Source organism: Aquila chrysaetos, chromosome 17 (assembly GCF_900496995.4).
Source record: "Aquila chrysaetos chrysaetos chromosome 17, bAquChr1.4, whole genome shotgun sequence".
Lineage (NCBI taxonomy): Eukaryota > Metazoa > Chordata > Aves > Accipitriformes > Accipitridae > Aquila > Aquila chrysaetos.
In genome coordinates this window covers 8706021-8731696 of record NC_044020.1, presented here as the reverse complement: position 1 = coordinate 8731696, position 25676 = coordinate 8706021, and the positions used below count along the sequence as shown (strand labels likewise).

At 45.1% G+C, this 25676-nt stretch overlaps 2 protein-coding genes across 11 annotated transcripts; one reads left to right on the top strand and one right to left on the bottom strand.

Moving 5' to 3' along the window:
• Nucleotides 1-135: 135 nt before the first annotated feature.
• On the top strand, nucleotides 136-20084 carry LOC115352781. Of its 7 annotated transcripts, none has more exons than XR_003927256.2 (12): nucleotides 137-542; nucleotides 747-1106; nucleotides 2336-2427; nucleotides 2611-2788; nucleotides 3935-4163; nucleotides 4754-5322; nucleotides 6236-6377; nucleotides 7598-7842; nucleotides 9453-9616; nucleotides 10293-10539; nucleotides 10865-11865; nucleotides 13487-14248. XR_003927256.2 is itself a non-coding variant. In XM_030041411.2 (12 exons), the coding sequence occupies exons 1-11, from the start codon at nucleotides 375-377 to the stop codon at nucleotides 11084-11086; spliced, it is 2616 nt and encodes an 871-aa protein (XP_029897271.1). In that variant the 5' UTR covers nucleotides 137-374; the 3' UTR covers nucleotides 11087-11102; nucleotides 19916-20084. The 7 variants fall into 7 exon arrangements, 5 of the variants coding, with proteins under 5 accessions (XP_029897272.1, XP_029897273.1, XP_029897271.1 ...); XR_003927255.2 differs by having other exon boundaries at nucleotides 10865-12110; nucleotides 12159-14248; XM_030041411.2 differs by lacking the exon at nucleotides 13487-14248 and adding an exon at nucleotides 19916-20084 and having other exon boundaries at nucleotides 10865-11102.
• Nucleotides 12568-25381, bottom strand: ADCK2 (aarF domain containing kinase 2). 4 transcript variants are annotated; one of them, XR_003927257.2, is made up of 9 exons: nucleotides 24428-25381; nucleotides 23566-23712; nucleotides 21891-22019; nucleotides 21137-21232; nucleotides 18842-19093; nucleotides 17280-17408; nucleotides 16614-16667; nucleotides 15164-15383; nucleotides 12568-12677 (listed from the first exon to the last, which is right to left on the bottom strand). XR_003927257.2 is itself a non-coding variant. In XM_030041417.2 (8 exons), exons 1-8 carry the CDS (start codon nucleotides 25343-25345, stop codon nucleotides 15240-15242), a joined length of 1869 nt encoding a protein of 622 aa, XP_029897277.1. In that variant the 5' UTR covers nucleotides 25346-25381; the 3' UTR covers nucleotides 14258-15239. The 4 variants fall into 4 exon arrangements, 3 of the variants coding, with proteins under 3 accessions (XP_029897277.1, XP_029897278.1, XP_029897279.1); XM_030041417.2 differs by lacking the exon at nucleotides 12568-12677 and having other exon boundaries at nucleotides 14258-15383; XM_030041418.2 differs by lacking the exons at nucleotides 12568-12677; nucleotides 16614-16667 and having other exon boundaries at nucleotides 14258-15383.
• Between the last annotated feature and the right edge of the window lie 295 nt (nucleotides 25382-25676).

The following is a 25676-nucleotide window of genomic DNA, read 5'->3' as shown; positions in this document are numbered from 1 at the left end:
CCGCGGGTGGGCCCGCTGTGGCTGCGTGGGCACCCCCGCCTCCCCTCCTCCTCCGGCACTTGGGAGCGGCGGGACGGCTCCAACGCACTGGCGGGGGGTTCCTCGTGAGTCCCAAAAGTTGGCGGTGCCCACGGCGGACGCAAAAGAGGGAGAGAGGGCGACCTCCCCGGCCAAACCGTTCCTTTCCGAGCGGGGAAAGAAGACGATGCCGGCTGGTAGCCTTTAAAGAAGGGGCTAAAGAAATAACCCACCCCGCTTCCCCCCCCCCGCTCCCCCGGGCGGTCCGGCCCACAGCGTCCGGTTGCGTAGCAACGGGGCCCGCGCGCGGTACCGTTCCGCGGCCGCCCGGGCAGCCCCGGCTGCGCCTCCCCGCCATGGCGGGCCCGGCCGGGCGGGCCCCGGGCCTCGCCTTCGTGGTCGGGATGCGGGCGGGCGCGGGCCCCGCGGCGGGGCTCCTGAGGGAGAGCCTGGTGCGGAGCCTCTTCCTGCTGGCCGGCGGCCCCACCGGCGCCCTCTTCAACGTCGTGGCGTTCTCCGGCCAGGCGAGGCGGGGAGCGGGGGCTGCGGGAGGGTCTCCTCTGAGGGCCGGCTGCCGTAGCGGGGAGGCAGGGGCGAGCTACGGGATGCCTAAGAGCAGAAATGCCCAATAAATAGTCTCACGCCCGGCCCGTGTTAGCGAAGACCTGCACGTGTGAGGGGGGCTTCTGTCGCTGATTTCTTTCTTTCTCCTTCTTTTCTTTGAATAGGTGTTAAAATGGCGCAACTGCCTAGTCAGGTGTTCGCTCAGCAGCGTCGCTGAAGCGGCAGCCTGGATTCGATCCCTGCGGTTTGAGAATGGCACGAATGCTGCGAGGGGCTTGGCCGCGGCGTTTGAGGACCCAGCCTGCGAGTCGGTGTGTCTGTTCACTGACATACTGCCAGAGCAAGAGTCAGAGGAAATCTGCCAACTTCTGACGGAGAACAAGTTGCATCCGGTACACGTCGTCTGCCTTCTGGATGATTCGGACAATCATCAAAGAAGCAAGCAAAAAATAATGGAGAAAGTAGCCAGACAATCAGGGGGGTCCTTTCAAGTGATCAGACTCCCCCCTACTGCTTCTGAAAAGGTATACCACTACTATAAGATTAACGCATACTAATTAGTTCCTTCTGAATCTTTACTGGATGACATTTCACAAAGTAGAATGCATTTTCAGCAACAGTTTACAGGGAATAGTGGCAAACTATTCAACCATTGTTTTTACTTAACACGCTATTAATGCAACACAAGTTTCTCTTTTTCCATAAAAGCCAAACACTTTAACATAAGGTTCATAGTTTTGACTCCACCTCCCAACTCCCTTGCATTTTGTCTTTCTCCCTTCTTGTAGTCCCTGGCATATTGTTCCCTGGGTCATTGTTCTCAAACATTTCACGTTTTCCATCCTGCTCAGACCAGATGGCTCCACTGCTGGGTTTGACCCGCAAAACCAACTTTGTCTTTGTAGACTCAATCCCAACCTTCTTCATTCTTCCTTGACTTCAGCTCCTTTCATTAACTTTACAGCTCTTGCTTGCTTGGAGAGTTTGGATAGCTGCGTAACAAGCAGGGTACAAGAGGAGGCAATGCTCACTGGCTGCCCATGGGCTACTGTTTGAGAGCCAAGGGCAGACTGACTGAGAGGAAGCCAGCAGGGCTGATATGCCTCCGTTGCTCCTGGGGATGGGAGAGGCAGCTCCGGAACCCCCACCCTGCCTCCATTCTGCTGCCTGTTTCCAAGCCGTGCCTTGTCCTGAGAAATTGGTGTATTTTCCAGGTTCAAAGCTCTTTACTAAAATCAATTAACTAAAAGGCGTAATTAGTAGGAAAGGAAAACTGTTCTGATTTAAGAATCGCACGCTCAGTGCTTCCTTCACAGTAGAATAAAATGATGATAGGATCTGAGATGGGCCAAAATGGTATCTACTATAGCTTTGTGTATACTTGAAATGACACATTGTCCTTTGAAGAACACAACTCATTGTGATTGAAGAAACAGGGGTACACCTGCTACATATCTAGCAGCTGAATAGAAGGCAGGTGAAATACAAGGGGTTTTTTATCATCTAGTTCTTATATTTTACTTTTTTATATTTCTTCTTCCCAAGCTTGATTTCTTAAAATCAAACCATTTGTGATGAGCTTACAGATAAACAGCATAGCACCACAAGATACGATGGAAGAATTAAAACAAAGAGAGAAGGAATATACTGGAAAGTAAATTTCAATTTTATAAATAATATTCCTGTTTAAGGATTTAAGTGTTCAATAAATCATGCTCACCTTCTGCTTCCATCTCCTCCTTCCCCCCTCCAGGTAAGCTCAATGTCCATCTCGCATGTCCAGTGTTGTCACACAGCTAATAAAGATCCCTGTGGCTCTCTGCTGCCAAGATGTCCGGGAATATAGTAAGTTCAAAATCTATAGATGGGTCACTGGAAATGCAGAGAAGAAAAAAGCTAGGAAACAAAGACAGTTATTGCAGAGTGGTGTGGGTGTCCCATGTGGATTTGGTTTCTTTTCATTGCAGCAAATTGCAGAAGTTCTGTTGCCAGGGTATTCAGTACTTCTTATATTTTGGATTTCCGCAGCTTTCCTGTTTGTGCACGGAACCCAGGTTCCCTTTGTATGCCCTTGATATCCTCGGCAAAAAGGAATTTCATTGATTCATCCCCAGAGGCTTCCATTTTCATGAGGGGGGCTCGTGTGTTGGCAAGGAGAGAAGCTGATGGCTATTACTACCTGGGCCACATTGCCCAAGAGGTGAAGGTAGCTATTTATCGGGAACTATGCTGCAAGAGAGTCTGTGTGTCTTTTCCCTGTTCTTCCCATGCCTCAGCAGTCCCATGCCCTTGCTGTGGGGTGGGTATCCTGTGATACAGTGCACTTCGTAACCACTATTGTCTCCCCACATCCTATTTTCATCTGTTTCCTGATGATGACTGGCTGGTTACTGTGAGGAGTCCTACAAGCAAAAGCAGCCTGGAAATCAATCCATTTCAGTAGTTATAATAAGTTGTTATTCAGAGGCAATCAAACAAAACACATCCCTTATCCCTATTGTCTACTTCCGCCCAGTCTAGCAGCAAAGTCAATTAGCTAAACAGCACAATAGTAATCCAAAATGTCTGCCTCCAGGGACCACCTCCTCCTTACCAAACTGAGAGCTTTCCCCGTTCTCTTCCATCTATGTTTCTGGGATTCATGAGATGATTTTGGATGCCAGACAGAAAATCCCCCCTGCAGGCTTTGTTTAAAAATCCAGTTCATTTCACAGTTTGCAGGTTAGTTAAATAAATAGTCATGCTAGTATAGGTGAGGGTGGCTGTAAGCTCCAGTATGGGGTGGAACAGATGGGAACAGCTAAATGCATGAGTGACATTAGCTGGAGTAGGAGCTGACAGCATTATTTGTGTAAGTGCACTTGTAGATCTGCGGAGAAGGCTGACATTTGGGTAATAGATCTGCCCCACACCCATTGCTGAAGGCTTAAATTAAAGCATTTACATTTATGACAGTTATGACAGTTTATGACAGTTTACTGGTTTGCTACCCTTTTGATTACTATGTAATGAACTGCATCATACACCGCAGTTTCTTTTGGCTACTCTTTCTCTGATGGGAGGTTTTCCTGGTAAAGGTCTGCCTTAGCGTGCTAATTGTGTGCTTAATAAAATCTAAATCCAAAATGAAAGGAAGAGAAAGGCGGTTAGCCCCTTAAGCCCCAGCTTTTTAATTACTTTTGAAGTCCAATATGGACACAGTACAGTGAAAAACCCGGTAGAAGAGGAAAGCTACACTCCCAGATCACATTCCGCTTCCTGGGATTTCTGCCACTTCCCTCTTAGCACTTGTGTTTGGCCGTTAATTGGACCCAGATGTCTGTCTTGCAAACCGCATGTTTTACTCTTGTAGGGCTCCAGGGAACGCTTTTTAATTGAGTTTGACAACAGTCGCAGTCTGAAAGGCAAGGTACAGCTTCGCATGCAGGAAACGCCTCTCTACGACATTCTCCACTACGAAGATGCCAGGCAAAAGCCTCTTGCTCCAGGAGACAGGGTCTTGGCACCATGGGAGGCTAGAGCTGAACGTTTTGGCCCAGGCACTGTGCTAAAGGTTACAGAGAACAAGGAGGCACGTTTAGGTACGGGATATTTGCTTTCTTAATAGTGCTAGACTCACCACGGTTGCAGGTCACTATACAGAAAAGAGAACAGTCTCAATCATGGAGAATTCACCACCTGCTCATCATCTTTTTTTTTTTTTTTTTTTTTTTTGGTGGCACTAAGCAACCTTTTCTTTTTCAGTGCCAGAATTAATGCAGCTCCCAGAATTAGCTTTTGCTTTGTTCTGTGAGTGGAGACTTCCTAAAAAATTGGGGGGCGGGGGTTGGCATCCTCCCAACACAAGGAGAAAAATGTTCCTGGCTTTCATAAGTATTCACCTGATTATCTTAGTCTAGTTTCCAGCTTTTGCAGGGTAAAATCCTGGCTTGCTGTGATGAGTGAGAATTTTGCTATCTGCTGTCTTTTCATAGGAAGTTCAAAAGAAGGTCAAATTTGAAACCTGTAAAGAAAAAATCATGGAAGTTGTTACAGAATTGTCTGAAACATAAGCTGTTACTTTTATCACCTGCTTTCTAAGAGATAAATCACACAGGATGACATGCTTCTGATACATTCTTTGCTTTTTTTTTTTTTTTTTTTTTTTTTTTTTTTTTTTAAATATGCACAGCACACAATGGAAGGGGAGTGCTTGTGAATTTCTGGAATGGGCAGACTAAGGACGTGTCTTCTGACCAAGCTCTGTGGATCCCTCTGCCCTTAAGCGAACGCATCATCCTAGAACTGCAGATGCCTTTAGCAGCCAGGCAGATGGTGGTAGATTCAAGCTTGGATTACCCATACATCGTGACACCGGGTTATAGAGCCTCAGGCCATTACAGACAGGGTCACTCAGACCTGGACTACTGGCCAAGGGGTCTGTATTCGACTCAGCCATGTGCGAAGTGCAGCTGTAGGTGTAACTCACTTCCCCACTGCTGCCTTGCAGCCTGGGAACCCACACGGCCTACAGGGTGCGAAGTGCAGCAGAAAGATGCCTTCATCCCAAGAGCAAGCTTGACTAAAGAAGAGCTCAGCAAGAAAATAGAAGAGCAACTGTCTGAAGTGAGTATTTCATCTTCAGAAAGTGTTTCCAGAGAGGAAGAGAAGAAGGAAAAGAAGAGATTGAAGACGGAAAATGTTCCAAAATATGTTCAGTCTTGTTTGGAAGAGGACAATGAGGTTATAGAACCTAAGAAGGTAAAAAGTGCTCCACCTTCGCTCTTCTGTTAACATGTGGTCTGCTATTTGTATAACGTCTGCTTTGTTACCTTAAGTTTTCTGCTCTTGGTACCAAAAAATTACTAGATGTTTTAGGCCTGGCCCTTATGTATGCCTGCTAAAGAATGGAGAGACTTTGCTCTGCACTGTCTTCCTGATCCTTTGACCGGGGAAAGAGCTAGAAGCTGTCATTGTCACTGGCTGGAGCAGACTCCTAGAACCTCTTCCATGGATGCAGAACGTGAGAAGTGTCACGTAGCCCAGTTCCTCTACATCCTGCCTCTGCATAAAGGAGGTAAAGGCCAGAAAAAGTGTCAGAAGACTTTACACTGGATAAGGATTACAGTTTACATGCTCCATACCAAGGCAGTCCCTGGCATATTTCTACTAAGATATTTCTCTACCCTGTTAAAGGCGTCATCTCGCCCAATCAAAGACCAAAAGAGACTTCTGTGATCCTCGGTGGTTGATTTGGTGCTTGTGAACAGGGCACTGGCTGAGGATCAGGAAGGAGGAGGTTAATGTGCACCCGCTACTGCCAAGCTTTTCTCCATTACTCTGCAAGGGTTAGAATCCTGATTTCTGGCACGTGCCATAAACTCCTTTCAGCCAGAGCTCCTCTGGCCTGGTCTCTTTTGTAGCTGTTTGGACCCTTCCAGGCAGAAGTACTGCCGGTTTTAGGTCATTTGAAGATGTAGGGAAACCCACAAAGTGATCAGAAATTACTCTACTTAAGAGTTGTTTCTTTACTAAAGAACTCCCCCTGAGGTTTTTTTTTATTCTTTCTTAAACTTCAGTTGCAACTTAAGACCTTAAGCTGTGAGTTCATGAAACTAACCTAGTCTTTTCCTTATCATGTCTGGATTATGATTGCATTTCTTGTTATTTCTAGAGTCCACAGAGGAAGATGGCTCATGTGATGGTTGATACTGCTGTCAACACAGACAGCTGGTTAATGGAGACAGTCCACAAGGAGGAAGCTGACAGTCGACAGCAGGATGCTGAAACTGAGGCTAATTTTAAACACGAACACGGTATTGAAATTGTAGCTCTTTTATCCAAACACAAAACTTGCCACACAATATCAGTGCAGCAGGCCATTGTGTCTAAGATCTGTTGCCATAGTTCCTGATGTTTCAAAAGAAAATGCCATAATGCCATGCTGTGAATATAGCCACCATAATGTAGTATTGTTATATGTAGGTATTAATGGTAGCTTGAGAAGTTGTTCATCTTCTTCTCAAGGTGAAAGTATTTTCAGATGGAAGTTGGGGTTTTTTGGCTTTTACAGCTACTGCAGTAGCAGCTTTGGCGTTTTCTTAACCTTTTTCATAATGCTCACTATAAATATTATTTATTATAAAATTTCCTCATTTTAAAAATTAATCTGTAACATTAACTATGACTGCCTATAGCAAAAAGATTTCACCAGGACTGTTCTGCAGAACACTCCTTCTCTTATCTGTGCTAAAATTGTTTGCTTTATAATGTCATTGAGTAAACTTTTGTTCCCTTATCATCCAAAAGGGGCTGGATCGTGATTTTAATCAAATTGTTGCTGTTCTCATTTAAGCTAGCATTGTGACAATTGCAGGCATTAAAGTGAGGATTCTGAAAGCCTAAAGCTTTCTCTGTTGCAGCTTTGCTCTGTGTCACTGCTGGTAGAGGGAGAATGAAAAGTCGAACAGGAGTGCACGTTTCCCCCCAGCTGGTGTTCCAGCATTATTCCATGCAACAAATGCCACTCAGGCCCACGCTGTCTTTAGCAGAAAGGTGCAAGCAAACTCTGCTCATGTTCTCAGTTACCCAAAAATCTGTGTTAGCACAGTGTTGTGCCCAAGCTAATTTCTCCTGCCTCTCAGCAGGATGTATAGTTCCGGCTTTGCCCTATCAAGAAATTTATCATTTTTGCTCATTTCAGAGCATTGGCAGAAGCAGCTCATGTCTGTCTGCAAAATACCATGTAAACAATCCCTTAGCCTGAGTAGCTCTAAGTGCAGTCAGTGATCTTGTTTTATCAGGCAAAACTCTTGCTTCATTGAAATGGCAAGCTTGGTTTTTGAAAGCTGGGACCTGTTTTGTGGAGACTAAAAAATGTCCCACTTCCTCAGAGGAAAATGTTGGTACTAAGTTATAAAAGTCTTGCTTGAATATATTTTATATGAGAAGTCCTTTTTTTTAAAAAAAAAAAAATTGATTTCTTTTTCTAAGCTGCCTGTAACCTCATATGTCCCTGCCCTAATTTATTTGGAAGGTCTTTTTGAGTCCAGAGCGGCAGAAGCTCCAATCCAGTATTCCCAAAGGAGCCCTTCCCTGGGAACCAGTGCTTTAGTTCCCTTCAGGCGCCAAAGCTTCTTTAACCGAGTGAATCAATCGCTAGAGAAAGACAGCCTGATCATCAAATCAGCTCTACGTGTACAGAGACCACACAGGACCTCCAATGTGCAGGCTAGGAGATCCACAAATCTTCTAAATCTTCTAAAAGACAAAAGCATTGCAGTAAGTATTTGGTCCAAACTAGATTTAGCTATTAATTAGGATCAAGCAATTTGTTAATGTCATGTGAGAATATACTCTCCTTTGATCTCTTTCTCAAAGGTTTTTACTGCAACAAAAATTATGGCTATGTAGAATAATAGCTATGCATAAATAGAAATGTAAGGTTTCCACTTGGGAATCAGTGTTGTACAGGAACAGGGCACTTCTGGTATTTTTACTCAGCACTTTTGATAGAGTTTTTTATTTCAGATATAATCTTTTCTAAATAAACCTCTCAGCCAGCTCTACTAGAAAGCAAAAAATTATTCCTCTTTTACAGATACTGAAAGCAAAACAGAGAAAGTCTGGATAGCCAGCTGAATCCCATAGCAGAGAGTGCATGTCAGGGCTGGGGTGGAACTTCAAGTCTCCTAATCTTTAGGCCAGTCCTTTACCTGCTAGATAACACCATTTGTTCACCTCCCACCTATAGAACACTTTTGATTCTTTCTTTGATCTCTCCCTCTGTATGCCATTAAACACAAACCACCCACAAGGTACAGTTTTTGCAAAGAATAGCAATACACTGGAGAACAAAGGTGTTCACTGCCCCTAGGAAGCCATACAGATCAATGTGTTGAAATAAATCAGTCAAAATGCTACATGAGACTGGCAGGGACATTATTTGAAGGTCCTGTAGTGTTTTTCAGCTTGTGGTATTAGAGATGTCCTCAGGAAAGAACTGGAAGGAGACATTCTGTTTGCAGAGAAGCAGCTAACGGCAGGAACATGCTAATTGCAGCTGGGAATAGGAAAAGGGAGAATGCATTTGAGAGAGGAAAATATTTTGTGGAAACTCTGTTCCAGCCCCAAACAGTTCTAGCAATGTGAACTGGAATGCATGTCTAAGTTTTGGTGATGTTTCCTTGCTCCTTCCCTCATACAGGGCACTGTTAAGGATTACAAAAGAAATAAATATTGCACTATGGCTGTGAAAAGAAGCGTTGTAGGTGCTCCTTCATCTCTTTACATAGCACAGTGCATTTGAAAATGCAAATTAGGAACACTGCACAGCATTGAAATGTAGCTACTACTGAAGAAAACATAAAGACTGGTTGATCATGGGTAGAATTCTCAGACAACAGGAAGTGAAGAGTTAGTACACCTGCACAGAACTCCAGGAAGATTTTGTGTTTGGCCAGAGAGAGGCAGATATTTCTCCTTCTAACAACAGCTAATAAGGATCTGCAATATGATTTGTGGTCAGAAACTGTGTTTTTCCATCCAATCCAGAAGCTGACACAAAGGTTGGGCAGTTTTAAGCATTGGCTCAACACTGGAACAACCAGAACAGCACAGCCTACTGACCTATGAAGAACTCTTAAAATTGGATTTTCAGGCACCCCTTTGTTGGTTAAGCCTAATCTTTTGTACAGGTTTTAGCACCATACTCAGTGGTTTCATGAACAGGAAGTGACACTGTAATATTCATGAGCCAGTGTGGCTTCCAGAGCTCAGGAGTGACATTAGAAGACTAAGCTGTTCTGGTTTTGTAGGTTTACAGTTTACATTAGAAAAATATACTGATGAGATGATTAAGGGTTTGGTTTGGTTTGGTTTTTTTCTCTTAGAAATCAATCCTTAATGGTGCATCTCAGGAGAGACGGAAAGAGATGGACTTCAACAGAGCCAAGACTGAGCACAAAAGGTGGCAAGAGGAACAGAGGCAGCTGAAGAGAGAGCAGCAGCAAGAGGCAGATGGCATCCGACGTCAGCTGTGCCGGGACAACCAGAGGTGATACCTAGGACCTAACTGGTTTTTGTAGTAAATGTCGGAAGGTTGGTAATGTCTGCTCCCTGGTGCTCTCATTCAGTCTCTGAACATCAGGCACTGTGCCTCATGCTAGTCTCTGCAGAGCAGTCATGGTGGTTTAGTAATGGGAATAAAATCGATGCTTGAGGTATGGGTGAGTGGGTATGCATGGATCCATAGCCTTTAGCATTTCCTCCAAGGGCAAATTCCCTTCAATCTCATCCTGAGGCCCAAAGTCCTTTTGCCTCCCAAACCCCTGTTCCCTGCCCCTGGCCCCACATTCCACCTCTTATGTTGCCCCTGTGGCTCCACCACCAATACACATAGCCACCCAGTTGTCCAGATTAGTCCTACAGCCCTGTCCGCACAATCCATTTCCTTGGTTCCTGGTCTTCAGGGCCAAGAACACATGGCCGCACCAGGTTATGTAGTCGGGTGAGCAGATGACTGCAGTTAGCTGACATCAGGCACCAGCCCATTTGGGGTTTTTGCCACCTCTCTTTAGGACACAAGTTTAATCCTCATAACCTAACAAAGAGTCCTGGAATATTAACTGAGCACAGATTGCCTGAGTATCTGCTTTGTGTCTTATGCACTGTCTTTTTCTTTTATTGTTCTTTCTTTCTGAGAAATTTGAGAAATTTTGTTTTGGAAACAGGCAGCAATTGCGTCAGAGAACATTGCAAGGGCTGGAGAAACAGCTGGAGCACAAAGACAGAGCTTTGCAGCACATGGCACTGCTCCAGGCTGCTGGGGCAGAGAGGAGCAGGAAGGAATCTTTCTTGCCAGAGGAGAAAAGGAAGGCAAGTCAGAGGCTGCAGTCCTTAAAGACACAGCGTTTGCAGAGAGAGGAGTTGCAGGCAGAATGTAACAAAAGGAGCTTTGAACAAGAGAAAGAAAGGCTGGTAAGGGCAATTCCAGAAATGTTTTTCCTGTACTACCGTGTTTCCAGCAGTGGCACCACCCAGAGTATTTGTCTTTCGCCTGTTTTATATCCAGTATCATTATATCATTTCGAGATAAATAAATGAAGGGTAACATTTTTTGACACATGTATAAAGATGAAAGTTGGAAAGTAAAATTCTCCATCTCTGTGGTAGAGTCTGTCTGCATGCAAGGAATGAATTTCTATAGATTATACCCATTTCTGACTTCTGCCAGTGATAATTGTGGATGAAATTCAGCATGAAAGCTGAGTGTACAATTGTAAATGTCTTTATTTTTATGTAGGATTTTCTCAGGAGCAGAATGCAGTCACGGCAGGAAGTGTTGGAACAAGAATCATGGGAGCAGGACAAGCAACAAAAACAGTACCAGGCTGCCAAAGGCAGAGGGTTCCAGAGTAGAGACCGTTCACGCCAGAAGATGGAAAAAGGCCAAAAACTCTGTGACCTCCAGAAGTACCTCAGAGAACAGAATCTTTTGATGCTCCGGGCATCACTGCTAGCGTAAGGAAGCTGCAGAGTGGGTAAGCAGGCCCTTGAGCAGTTCACAGACCTGCTTTGTATCTTGTAGGTGCGAGTCAGTGTGCTGGAGTTTAGGTGCTTGAGTGCAGTTGTGACAAGTGGAATTATGATTCCTGGAGAAGTCTTTAATCTCTTTTTCACTGCAGCCAGAGTGCATTTTCACTGCTTCATCCTTTACATGCCTTTCTTTCTGGAGTTATTATTCTAGTCCACCTCTGTCAAGTGAAGTGGTGCAAGCACAGGCACAGGTTATGTCCTGCTAATACAAACCTGCAGGGAAATTAAATACAGGCCTGAAAAGGCTTCTGCTGCTGAATTCTGGGAACTTTCTGTGTTTCTTCCAGAGCAGCACCAGAAGAGCACACTTCTTTAAGGTCAAGGACCACATAAAATAGGAAGTGTAGTTACGTGATGCTGTCATATGACTTACCTTGCTATGTTAACGATACATGAAATATGGGGAAGGAGAGCGGGACACCAGCTGGATGTTAAAAAAAACGAAACCACTGCAGCAATGAAAACGTACATGCTAAAATACAATGTAAATTATCCACTGCAGTTTCCATTATTAACAACTGACTCTTGCAAGTGTCCCATTGCACGTGAGTTGCAGAGGTCCCTAGGGAAGAAGTCCCCATACATATGACACAGTTGTGCTGCTTCCTGCCAAAACTGCTGTAGGCAGCAGGGCAGGGATCCAGTGACGTGAGAGGTGCTTCAGAAAACCTGATAAGACAGCTTGGAACCCTCCAGCGTGGGCTTCAGGTAAGTGTAGATCTTCTACCGTCAGGGTGTACATACTGCTTGGAAATACATAGGCTACTCCCCTAGAGGAGGAATGACTTACAGAAGCCCAAAATGCAAAAAAGATTTTTTTTTTTGGTGATGGGCCACCCTTTCTAGGCATTGTGATGAGAAAAAAGTCTGTTCTCTGAAATACCTGTCTTTGGAGAATCACAAAACCCAATGGTGAGCTTGGGGGTCTGTTTTGCCTATGATCTTGCTTCCAGGTTGGCAGTCTCCAAAAGCAGGTAATCTTATGTCAGAAAGATACTCAGATATCTTTGCAGGTAGGGCGCCTGGTCAGAATAAACAGACTTTTTATTCACCATGAATAAATGAGGAGAAGGCTACAAAAACAAATAAATTGGTAAATTGACAGTTAACAAATTGTGTAAGAATCTGAGGTAGCCAGTAGTGCTATAGGAGGAGAAGAGCTCCCTATCCAGGCTGTAAAGTAAAACATAGCCACCACCTGGAGTCCACAATGCAACTTGCTCATGACTCCCCTGATTTTCTAGAAGTGCATTACTGACCTTCCTTAGTGAAGCATGTGGTGTCAGCCGCTCCTGTGGACAAGCTACTGGCTTCTCCCCTCCCCTCCCCTGAAAGGAAACAGTAGGGCACATCAAGAGACATTTTTCTGCAACAGGAAAGGAAAGAAGTTTTTTAATGCATTGCACTCTGATTAGTGGAGGTGCCTTCATTCACAAGGGGGAGGAGGAGGTTATGCTTGTCACATCCTGAAGTGCTGTCCCTCTTTCTCATATCACCAGAGGTGGTAAAAAATACAGCAGCTGTGTCACAGAGAATGCTATTATCAGCTTTGGGTAGCCAGAAATGTAACTGTTCTTTTCACATGGGTATTCAGGAAAAGAGAATGGACATGGCACAATTTATTTGCTGCAGCAGCCAGAGCTATATTGAAGGATGTTCTTATTTTACATAACATTATGCTCAGATATATATAATATTTGCAATACCTTGTTTTAAGCAATACCTAGAATCAAACTAGATACAAAATTTCAATGTTGTTGCCTGACATTCTGTGTACACTTAGAAACGTTACACATTTTCTGGCATATCACTCAGCAAAAAGTGTATTATAAAAATTCACCCCTTTTAGAGGAACACAGCACCAGTGATAACAGCAGTTTCTAAAAAAAAAAATAATAAAATTAAGAAAACTTGTAAAAGGGAGCTCCTTTGAAATTCTGCCAAATCTTTTGAATGGCCAGCAGTTTCTTAGCAATAAGTCTCAGACTGTGTTCCTCCAGAGATAACTAAGAGGCTATGCCTTCAGCTTTCCCCAAAAAGACAAAGTTAAGTCTCTCATCCAGCTGTTTACAAACTAAACTATTCTAAGGCCTTACTAGCTAAAAGGAGTATTCTTAACTTTAGGCTCCATAATATGCATGAACCATCCAGAGATTTTTGGTTTTTAAAAAAAAAAAAAAAAAAAAAAAAGGGAAAAGGAAAGAAAGATGAACCTATATATAAGGTGAAGGCTTTGACATTTTGTTTGTTTGTTTAAATTAAGGTCTGAAAAAATTATAACTTGCTGCATATATGGAAACTGCATGTGAAACACAGTTTTGCATTTCAGATGTGGAATTCTATCATTTGGTTTAAGCTCTGTTTAGCTTCTGGAAAAGTTGGCTGAAATTTGCTCAGCAAGAACACAGGTGGCTGTGCCCAAGACCTGCCTGACAGACTTGGCCCAGGCTGTATACTCTGTGGAATGCTGTGCCTGGCACCTCTACCCCCCAGCTGGGTGGAAATGGGAGGGGGCATGCACACTACTGGGTGAAAATGGGTGCTGGCACCACACTGAGATTTTCTTTAGTGTCAAGTTTCAGGGTTGCTTGCTTTTCTTCTTTTTTGAGTTCTCTTTTATGCAAAATCATGTGCTAGTTAGGACAACAATGTACCTACTTACAAGTTTAAGTCTAGTTAGACTTACAGAAACAAGCCTAAAACTTCAAAGATATTAAACTTGGCTGCTGCTTTCATCCTTAAGCATTTGGAAATGGAATATGTAATGATTAAAGGAAAGTACATGAAATATATTGAGCAGAATCTAAACTTATTTTTCAGACTTCATTTATATATCATTAATCGTTATTTTATAATCAATCACCATAAAACAGCAGATTGTCTGCTTATGTACTTCCACTTCATTGCTTAGCCATCTGAAAACAGACCACTGCAGCCACCCCGTGCTGCGGCAATTTCATGTACAGTATATCTGGGATTATATTAAATATTACAGTATTTCCAATAATTCATAGAGTGTGTTTCTCACTATTTAAATACAGCCATAAAATAATTCTAATACTACTATTAAAATAACTGACTGTAAAACCCATATACGATCTAGATCTTTTGCTGGCTTTATTTAATTTTAAACATTCACAATGTGTTTTCCATCCATTAGGAAAATGCTTGGTCTTCTTGTTTTGCAAACCACTGGAAACAAAACCCAAGCATTTGGATATTAATTAAGGTTTGGAGTTGACTAGGGTAAGACTAGGGGAGCAGGGTGGTAGGAAGGAAGCGCACAGAGGAAAAAAAAAAAAAGACAGGTTTTTTTGAACCTTAAAAATGGAAGACCAGCATAAATATTCCCAAAAGTTGTTTTTATTATGGAATTAGCTTTTCTGCCTAGACAAATATTTTCTTTTGCTGTTTATAATCCAAACTGCTACAGTATTGTGCTAGAGTATGGAAGTTTGAAAAATGAGATTGACTCGTCTGTTTTTATCATCCAAAATGACTAAGAACAGACCACTCCATGCAGGATCTCAGAACACTTCTACAATAAATGTAGATGTTAGAAGTACAAAAGACAAAAAAGGTTTATTGGCTTTTTTCAGCCTGAATTAACTGCTTAGGTGGTGTTAGAACACCATTTCTCATACCACTGTGACAGGTAAGTCATAAATTAACTTTAAATATTTAACCTGATATATTTCAAAACAGACTTGATCAATGAACATCTTTTTAAAGACTTTTAGACAAGTAAGACTGCTTTTCTCATCAGGCTGCAGTGATCTTGTACACCTAAACTACATGGTAATGTCAGTTTAAAAACTACCAGAGCACATTAGCTCATAGAACTGTGTAATGAGTCAGAACTCCCCAACTGCACAAAGTCTTCCTGGTCTCTGGAAGAGACCTTCTAATCATCCCATGCCTGGTGCTTGGCTGAAACAACTGAAGGAAACATTAATGGAGAGTAACCAGTGCATGGCATTTCCCCGAGATACATGTGACTTCTCACCTTCAGCTTCTTTCTCTGTCAGCTCACAGGTGGCACAGGTAACCCTGCACAGTGGGAGGGCAGCAGCCACAAGAGTCTATTCAAGGACAGAAGCTGCAGTTTTGATGAGCAGTGGTTTAGCTGCCTCTAGGATGTCCAGTTCAGGGTCCAGTGAACGACCAAGACCTTCCAGAACCATGATGGCAAAGATGATGGAAGCAAAATTGCTCTCGAGCTTCACCTAGAACCACAAGCAACTGAATGAACTCAGCAGACTTTTTTTTTTTTTTTTTCCTGAGCTCATTCCACAGAGGTACCAGCTCTAGCTAGGCTGAGAGGGAAGAGCATACATACACACATCTGAAACTATAGTGTGACTCCATCACTTGGAGTTTCAGAACACACTGAAATCCAGCAGCAGGCCCAAAAAGAAGACAACAGTTTCAGGGTAAGTGCCCTAAGGGAATCCAAGAGTTTGTTTTTCAGTTCCAAGAAGGGGAATGGGATTTTTTTTCTTCCATACTGGAATAGCAGGAGCTTAGGAGAGCTCACCATTGCTAGTGTAGTTATAAGCTACAGTAGTATCCAATGTACTTGAATACATGCACTTGTGTGAGGGGGAGCTCACCTACTGAATGACCACAGAAGACCCCCACAGCTCACAGAGGAAACTATCCTCTGCTCTGCATGTGAACAAACTACTCCCCAGTTCCCAGCCAGGCACCAGGATTGTTTCAAGGCATACCAGGGCATTAAGAATTCATGGAGTTGGGAGGACTTGCTTTGTAAGGGCCTAAATTACATTTCACATTATTAGGAACCAGCTTAATAAGGCTTAATGACAAAAACCTCTAAGGAATGTTTAGGGGGACCCTCTGGAGGCTGGGCAGCCCTGTGGCTGACAACCTTCTCATCCCCTCTAGTTCAGGCCACCATAGCTCTGTTGATTTCCAAAGTTGTCTGCAACCATGGAAACTCGTCCCCCAAATACCATCAGTTATAAGAAGGAATCTCTGTTCTGTGAGCAGCTCCTCACTTTTGAGGCCTCATAACAAACAAGTAAAATGGCCTAGTGCTGTTACATAACCACATATCAGGAAAGAGGTCCAGGGAAGAAAGCATGCAATGATATACACGTGGAACATATATTAGATTTCATTTTCTGCTTCTAAGGGACTACTTAAAAAAAAAAGTATGCGTTACAGCAACATTCCTTTTAGTAAATAATATCAACCATTAAATGCAGTATTAAGACAAAATCCAACAAAACGGAAATTGGTCTTGGTAGGGTGTGTATCAAGGCCCGAGAAACAGTGTGCCTGCAACACTTGGATGCATTCCTGCAGTCCCCTCCTAGCAGTTCATTTCAGAATTCACAGTCCACCTTCTTGTCAGGCCTTCGTGTTCCCAGTTGTTATCCCTCCCCAAATGAACTTCCAGCTATTGAAGGCAGACAGTGACAGGACCTCACCTTATGGGTCATCAATAGTTTAAAGACATTCGAGAGGAGATTGGCCACCTGAAGCTGGAATACAAAAGAAGTTAACAACTGATCAAAAAAACTGTAGTCAAGAAGACTGAACCATGTAAGTGACAGGCAGGATTCTTCTAAGCGTTTGTCAGTATTTGGTTCTGGTGGTGGGACAAGATTATTGAGCTGACAACAGCCAACATCAAAGTATGATCCCCCCTCCCTGCCCAGGATAAGGAGTTCAGCTCTGACCCAGAGTTCTGCTTACTTGCCAGCCCCAGAAGGCTGAGAATGTCTGACCTCGCAGCAGTACAAAACATGCACTAATTTGCTCAACACCACCATGCTACACTCTCTGACGTGCCCAGGCTGGCCTTAGCTAACAGGATGCAAGCTGTAACATCAGGCTCAGCAACCCCTCACAGCGAGCTGCAGATGTTAGATTTTAGAAAAAAACAAAACAAAAAGCCCCAAACACATGGGTTTTTAATTAGAAGGAAATAAAGGATTTTATGGACTTTTGCTGCACCTAAGAGACTAAAAGTGCCCAGTACTGGTTGGTGGTGCTGATGGGTTCAGAGCTGGCCTTTCCACATGAATCATTCTGAAAGCCAAGTTGCACTGAATTACAGGTAAGTGAGGACGTGACATTGTTTGTGCACTTGCCTTTCCTAGGGCAATGGTGTTCCTCCGGACCTTGGTCACTAGTTCCGCCATCTCAGCTTTGAATCGCTCAATATCCTGGCACTGGTTAGCGCGGGCATGATGAAGGATCAGTTCTGCCACTCTCTCCCCCTGTGAAACAAGTTGAAAAGGAGAATCAGAACTTGATCACTTGTGCCTGGAAGGCCTCTGCTGCATAGGTCCCTGGAGGAGGCATACTGCAGGGAGAATTCCCAGGGCCATGCTTTCCCATTCCAGCAATGGAGACACAATGAATAAACAGAAGCAGGCGCAAGAAGAGCAGAACTGGTCCAAAAGTCTTAGCTGGTATCTGGCAAAACCCTTTTTTTTCTTGCAGGCCTTGTAGGGTAGAACACAACAAAGGTATCTCTCAGACAGTCAGAAGTTTCAGGGGGAAAAATAAACCCCACAGGATTGGCATTTTCTTCTTAGCAGAGAAGATAACGGTGTAAAGAAAGGCATATATTAACATATGGACCAAGTCCAACCTTCCATTTGCAAACTGTGGAGGAAAAGAGAGCTGATTCTACACCAGCAGATGCTTGGTGAGAAAGCAGGGGAGCAATATGCAAGCTTCACTTGTGAGAGGCTTTATAGCTCTTCTTGGAAGATATGTCTGACAGCAACATACAAAGCCAGAGCCCCAAGGTACAGCAATGAGACAGTGTAGAAGTTCTTCACCTATAGATCATAAATTACACCCAGCCTGATCCATGAAGGACTTGACTTGCAATCAGATGTTTGCAGTTTTTGCTTAGCAGCTGAGAAATAAGTCTGGCAGCACAGGATGGGCCTGAATACACAGTTGAGCACCAACTCCTCGCTGTGCTTCAGAAGATTAAACAGACCAAGTTAAAACATGTCCCTCTTGAGATATGCTGGTGAGCCATCCAACCCACAGCTGAGAAACAGCAACACGCAAGTATGAACACAGATGCTTGTTCTCAGAATGAACAGCAGACATCAGCACTGGATTCTCTAGTCCATCTCAGAGTGTATTTTAAATAAGTGGGAAGGAGGATAAAGTAGTTCCCCTTAAACAGAGGAGCCTGGCAGAGGCTAGAACCCCCCACCCCCAACTGTTTTGCTTCCTCTTCTCTACAGACGCTGACACAACAGCAGAATGGAGGGTAGCATTATGGGCTTTCCAGTAGCAAGGCTGCAGAAGGGAACATCTGTGGAAGACCAAGACGTTAATCCATTCCCTCCTCTTTTCTATCAAAACCTGGCAGATTCTGCAACAGCCTCATATGCAAGTGGCTCCCAAGCAGTCCTAACTTCCATTAGAAGCACTCCTACCCAGGGAGTGACAGCCAATGCTTCCCATTTAACACCTTCCATTTCCTGGGCCACTGAAATCATTCGACTCTGGCAGCCTCCTTGCTGTAGCTGAACATCTTATCCCTGTGTCTGGTATAGCTTCCATGCTAGCAAGGCTCCTTTCCCTTCTTAGGGAGGATTGTAAGGGGAAATAGAAAAATATCACTTTGACCATCTGACTCTCCAGCTGTCTCCCTTCCCCAGCCCCATGACAGAAGCCTCACCTGGCCCTGGACCACAGCCGTGAAAACCGCACGGAAGTTCTGCATGTCGGTGCTCTGCAGCTCTGCCACAATCCCTGCATCCAGCAGCACCAGGCAGAGCTGCCTGAGGGGCGGCTGCACTTCCACCACGAGCGTGTCACACAGGTCGACGATGGCTGTCTGCTCCTTGCAGCTGGTGCCGACATGGGCCAGGCCTTGAACCAGGATGTTCCCAGGGTGCAGGTCAGCATGGACAAAGTTGTCAACAAAGACCTAGAGGACAGGCAAGTCTTAGAGCAGCTCATTCCAACCAAAACTCCCAGGCAAACAGCAGAGGTTTGTTTTTGGTCTGTTTGCTGTCATTACTAATGTGCATCACCCTAGGCAGCAACACAGCAAACGGCTTCTGCTGGAGACCAGCTGTGCTGAAATGGCATGGGTGCTACTCACTAGGGGAGTCAGCAGAGCTGTGTGAAGCAATCCTGTGCGTTTGCTAGAGGTCAGGTAGGACAGCCAGGAGTTCCAGCAGGTAACAGTAGTGCTCGTTGGCAATGAACCCTAAACTGGGGGCACACTGCTGAGCCTCAGCAAAGAGTAATGCAGTAAGAATAGGCCATTTGCCATTCAGTGGCATGGGTTATAGTGAATGGTTAAGTTTGTCTAGTCCAGGACATCAATGCACATTACAACTGTATTGAAAAGTAAGGAAAACAAGAGAAGAGGAAACAAATGTATGTAGCTCTTCCCTGCCTCTGCTAGCAGTTAGCACCAGAAAGGACTAGCAAGAAGACAAGCACAAGACAGTACTTCCCCACTAACCCTCCTGGCCACCTGGGACTGCAGGACTTCCTGGCCCAAGGAGGTTATCTTTGTATTTCATGGATTTCTCCTACAAATTTGTCCAGTTGCCACGTAAATAGTTAGAGCTGTGTGAAAAAAGGAGATTTTTCTTTAGGTGCTGCCTGAAAAAATTACCTCTGATAATTTTATGTCCTTCTCATTCTTCTGTTTTGAGAAACCATATACAATAGATCCATATTCACTCTCACACACTCATGATCTCTGTCATAACCTACTCATTTCTCTGCTTTCCAGAGTTAAGAGTCCAAATTATTTCACCACTCCCGTATGGAAGCCATTCCACACCAGTAATCATCCTGGCTGCCTTCCTCTGCACCTCTTCTAGTTCTATTGCAGCCCTTGAAATGGAGGGTCCTGGACAGCGAGGGACTAGAACTGCACAGAGTATCAAGAAACAGGTATTTGTTTTAATTACAGCCATAATGTTGTTTCTTTGCTCTTTAATTCTTTTTTACTCCTAAAATATGGGGGTTTTGCTTTGCTCCTAACCATTGAATCCAATGCTAGCGTAAAACTCTTCTAGTTGCACCATTGCTTTTCTAAGTGGTAAAAGCTATTTCAGCTGTCATACTACTACTAGTCTGTCATACTACACGGAGTCAGAACTGCAGGCCTCGCCATCACCCTAGCATGATGTTGCAGTTATCAACTGAATTTCATCTGATGCTTACTGCCCACGCACTTGATACTGTGAGGTTCTTTTGCAACTCTTCCCTGCTAGTTCTCATCGCTCCTCACGAGGCAATTGTGTCACCCTCTCAACACACCCTTCCAGATCATTTGTGATTATTTCAACCACAGAAGAACTAAACAGCCAGAAGCTGAATCATAAGCTGAATCTGGCCAGGTTTGTTTTCTTTACTTCATATTTAGTTCTTCCTTAAAAAAAGGCAGTTCCAGAGGAGGAGTCAATAAATGAAGAAACCATCTAGCTGTTTTCCCTGTGAGTTGCACCTATAGTCTCTGCAGAGAGCATGATAATTTGCTAATTACATTGCACTTTAGAGTACTTGGGCAATATGTGAATATTCATTAAATGGATTAGTGGGTTTCCTAAGCAATGCACTGATCAAGTTGCATAGGATGACCCTACTGTGTGCAAGCAGATCACCCTTCTGCACTAGAAGCAGCTCCGTGTCAAAGTCTACAGTAGTGGTGTATCTACTCCAGGCTTTACTCAGACCTTGTATTACATTGCACATGAAATACAGACCCTCCCTCTGCCAGTTCCAGAACTGTGCAGTGCCCTAGTGGCCCAAATGCTGGGTCACTGCGAGATACCTGGCATCCATGGGTTTGCTCCAAAAGACACAGCTGTATCTTTGAGTCCATGGGAGGAAGGGTAGGAGACGTGGGAAGCAAACAGGTTCTCTTTAGCCATATTGTCTTATTACCCCAACTGAATAGCTTCTGCAGGAAAACCACCTTCACTTCCAGCCTCAGTCAAGTGCCTACCATCTTTAGGAGCATGTCCATGCCCATCTTTGCAAGTCTCTGCCTCAGCTCTGTAGCAATCTCCGCATGCAGGTAGTGCGAAATAGGCTCACTCTCCTGAAATAAAGACGGAGCTGGAGTCAAACACACCCTGGGTCCCACCTTCAACCACACCTTTACCTAGGTGCCCAGAGTTGAGGGAAGGTGATAAGAATACCCTAGAAAGGACCTGCTCAGTAGAGGCTGTACCTATTGCAATGGAGAACATGAGAGAAGCAAGGGTTTGTTCTTTGGAGAGGCAGTGATACAGCCTGGGGCAAAAATATTCTTGCCAGGATCACATGCACAAAAACTAAGGCTGAGAGTAGCTTTGGTCTGTGACTCAAACATCCACAAGGGAAGTGAGGCAAGCATCAGAAAGTATCAGATTGCTGAGCTCCTTGCTTTGACCCACCACAGAGGAGAGCTGAAGCGGTGTTGGTTTGCAAAGCACAGGCAAGCACATGGTGGCTGGACACACTGCTGGTCTGCATGGTTTCAGGCCAAGTGTTCACTTCTATATGGAGTTGTCTGCCACCTGTCTTCTGGGATGCACTGCTTACAAACAAAGAGAGTGGAAGAGACAATGAGGAAGGACACCAATCTCTTTAAGCAAATAAGAGAAAAGCATCCTTCTGCCTCTCATCACTCCTTCTCAAAAAAAACCACCTCCTTGGCATGTTCTCCTAAGGGCTTTCTCACCGCTACCACCGCTCCCAGAACCTGCAATTCTTACCTCAAATGTTTCCACTAGAACATCTGTCGTTACCAAAGGCCAAAGGGGAGTTGGAAACTTCACAAAATCAACATCTAGGAAATTTTGTCGGAAGCGCTCCAGATTTCTGGCTTCGTAGCGTAAGTCAATCTCAAGGGAGAAAAAGAAAAAGCAGGCTGGAAATTAGATGCAATTAGAACTACATCTTCAGGATCCTGTATCAGGATATGACTACAGTGCAATACCAACAAAACTAGTCAGAAAGCCAGAACAAAAACTAAATAAGAGTGCTGCTTCTTACATGCTTATAGCTTTCTTGATGGAAGAGTAGAGTAACAGACTGGTTAATGGATGGCCCACAACCCAGCACCTTCGAAATACGGGTGACTTACTATAGGCATGGTGTCTCAAAAAAGACCAGGACTGCATTATTTTCAAGGGTAAGACAGATCCTGAACCAAAGCTTACCATCCAAATAGCAAGGCAGGCAGACAGGGTAGAAGAGCTGCAGCCCTAGCCTCACTTTACAGATAGGCAGCCACAGCAGGAAGAAATTTAATGTAACACGTACAAAATAATCCACTATGCAAAGTCCTGGCCCCAGGTCTTCAGTGATCCAGTGCCTTGACACATGACCATCTCTCCTGCCCACTGCTGCTGCTCAAGGAGGCAGGATAACCTTGCCTCACCTCCCTCATCTGGCAATGGGAAATATCCCATGAATACTTCTTGTTCTTTCAAAGAGAAATGAAAGGAAATTACAACAAGGTTATCAGATGTTCTCCTAATCCTCACTCTTCAGAGCATACACCAAAAGCTCTGCTGAACTAAACTGGTACTAATGACCTTGAGTCACATCTGAATACACTCAACAGTTTACAACATGGATTTACTGGGCAGATTTTTTGCAACAGTAGAAAATAATTAAGGCTTTCAAAAGCTTGTAACAGACTTCAGACTCTGCAATCTAGACACAAAAATGAAATTAGCAAATAATAGTTCATTTTAATAGAAACATAAGCCTAATTAAGCCTGTAGTGAAATCTTTGTAAGTTTAGTAGTAAGGACATTTCAGGACTGTGTCTTTTTAAGACTAGCAAATCAGGACATTTTCAGATCTACTTGCAAAGCTTAACTTTACCAATACTGATGAATCTGATGACATTACAATATAGAATGTATTATTAAGTTATGTAAAAGTATATTACTTATGCCAATATATATACCTCAGTGCTAACAAACATGACCAGTGAGTACAAACTGCACACATATGTGTAGGATTGAAGAGTAAAAACACATGTCTGAGCACTTGTTTGGAGAGATTCTTTTCCTAAGGAGAGGTCTCTCACCAGTGTTTGTCTTTCACAATGCTGCAAAAAGCACTGTGACTACGGCTAGCTAGCTGTTCAGGCTGTTCACTAGAAAACATACTCAAATAGAAAACATACTCAAAGTCTAAAAATGATTTTTAAATCTAATATAATTTTTCATCGCTTTGATTTTTTATTCTGTGAGCATATAAGCTTTCCTATAGTAACATTATGTGACTGATTAGAATAAAGAATGTAAGTAAAGAACAAGCAAGCCTTCATCTAACCCTTTAAAAAGTAGCAGTATGAACAGAATTAGAGCCAGCCAGCAGTAAGACAAAGGCTAGTTTTGTTCCAGTACGTGGGGACCATGGCACAGCACGCACCTGTTGAACCATAAGCTTCTCAAACTCCTCCACGATCTCTGTCAAACTGAGCCACTTGAATCCAGGGAGAAGTCCAATGATGTAGCTACCCATCTTCATGAGAAAGAGATCCATCTGGACTTGGTGGACCAGTCCAGGGTGCAGGACCTGCACAAGAATGAACAGTGGCAAGATCAACTCCCCCAACACTCCATTTCAATCAGCTTAAGTGATACATTCCAAACAGACAGAACCCAGCCTATTAGACTGGGAGCTAACACGGCTTCCCCAGCTAGTCCTCGGAATTCACATTTTGCCATGGATTAAGTTGTAAAGAAACATTTTATAATTGTCAAATGGAATATATCTGTGCTGGAGACTACAGTCTCACCCAATGCCATTTTCCACTGCTTTCACGCTCCCGCCCTCTCCCTGCCACGTAGTACTGACTAGTATTCGGAGCAGCTCGAATATAAGATTTCTTTAAATAAACTTTGCTGGAAAGAACTTATCTGTTCCAGATTTCTTCATGTGAGCAGAGAAAGGGTTTCATTGTCTGAAAGGTGAAACCAAGCTTAATATTCAATCTTTTAATGTAAACTGGGCCCTTGTAGGCATCTCTGGTATCCACATGCCACGTCAAATGGCGCCGTAGGCAGTATGCATACTCAAGCTCTCCAGGCTGGGAAGAGCTGGGGCCACCGCAAGTCTGTATTGCGGCTGGCTGGAACCAAAGTGCTGAGAAAAGACACTGATGGAGACAAGCATCACTTCTCTCATTCTACCTGGCCCTAGCCAGCTACTGCTCTCCATGGGAATTAAAATCTGATCAGCCTCATCCAGCATGCTCCATTTTCACACATCTACCGGCCAGATGACTTACTTTAATGGCTACAGGCGTGAGATGTCTGGCTGATGAAGGATTTGCAGTCAGGAGCGGTTTGGCCATCTGCTCCATAAGGGACATCCCACTCAAAGGACTCCTCCGGGAGCAGTCTGCTGGGCTCAGCTCCTCCCTGCTCCTCTCATCCCGCATCTCCTCACTCTTCCTCCTCCCCAGCCACCTGAGGAGGCCTCTAAAGCCCGACACTTCCCACGCTTCAAAAGCGGACCTTAACTCCGAGTGTCGCGCTAGCTCCTTGGCCTGGGAGCCGGCGATAGCCGTGAGGTCAGCATAGGCTTTATACACCTGGGCAACACAGCCCGAGCCGACCGGCTCCCGGCTCTGGAACTTGAGGATGCCCGTCCAGTCCTCACCGAAGGCCTTCCTCAGGAGCTCATCGGTGTGGCCCCACGGGTGTGGGCTCACCTCGACGTGCAGCTTGGAAAACTCATCGCAGAAGGCCTCGGAGAAGAGGTCCCTCCGGGTGCTGGCCCACTGGCCCAGCTTGACACAGGTGGGGCCGGCGGCCTCGGCCGCCCTCCGCAGCAGCCGCAGCCACAGGGCGCCCAGGCCGGGCCACAGCCGGCTCAACGGGTAGAGCAGCAGCAGGGGGCCGAAGCGCAGCAGCAACCCGCAGGCCCGCAAACCCAACCGGAGCACCAAACCCAAGCGCCGCAGCAACCTCCGGGGCGGCCGCTCCGGCCCGCGTTCCCCCACCCACACCGGCCCCCGTTGTCCCGGCCTCTCCTTCCAACCAGTCCCAGCGGGCACCGCCAAGGCCACCGCGACCCAGCGCCCGGCACGCAGCCCGCCGCGCCCCGCGGCCGCCCAACCGGACAGGGTCCCCCTCGCCCCGGCTGCCCGCCCGAGGAGGGGGCGCGGAAGCGGCAACAGCCGCACGGCACCACCCGCCACCATCGCCCGCCCGCCGCCGTTAACGGCTGCTAACGGCCGCCCGGGGGGGGGGGGGGGGGTGGGGAGGGGAGTGGGGCCAGCCAATCAGCGCCGGCGGGCGGTGGCGGCCCGCCCCTTAAAGGGCCAGGAGCGAGAGCCTCGAAGGAACGTGAGGTGATTCTTCCCGCCTCACAGATGGCACCTGAGCCCTCTGAGGGGAAGCTTTCCCTCGGGTTCAGGCTATACCAGAGGAGGACGAGGGGCCCCTTCCCTCTTGTCGCCGGGCGCCCGCAGGGACGCATTCGCGTCCCTGCGGGCGCCCGGCGACAAGAGGGAAGGGGCCAGTGTTTGGGCT

What these genes read in the sequence shown, in the direction of transcription:
- ADCK2 (XM_030041417.2), bottom strand. Translation starts at nt 25,345, where the DNA reads ATGGTGGCGGGTGGTGCCGTGCGGCTGTTGCCGCTTCCGCGCCCCCTC. An exon ending in TGGACATGCTCCTAAAGATG is followed by an intron (nt 19,094 to 21,136) that starts GTAGGCACTTGA and finishes CCTGTCCTCTAG; the next exon opens with GTCTTTGTTGACAACTTTGT. An exon ending in AACTATTGATGACCCATAAG is followed by an intron (nt 15,384 to 16,613) that starts GTGAGGTCCTGT and finishes TTGTGGTTCTAG; the next exon opens with GTGAAGCTCGAGAGCAATTT.
- LOC115352781 (XM_030041411.2), top strand. Translation starts at nt 375, where the DNA reads ATGGCGGGCCCGGCCGGGCGGGCCCCGGGCCTCGCCTTCGTGGTCGGG. An exon ending in ACATTGCCCAAGAGGTGAAG is followed by an intron (nt 2,789 to 3,934) that starts GTAGCTATTTAT and finishes TTACTCTTGTAG; the next exon opens with GGCTCCAGGGAACGCTTTTT. An exon ending in AGGTTATAGAACCTAAGAAG is followed by an intron (nt 5,323 to 6,235) that starts GTAAAAAGTGCT and finishes TGTTATTTCTAG; the next exon opens with AGTCCACAGAGGAAGATGGC.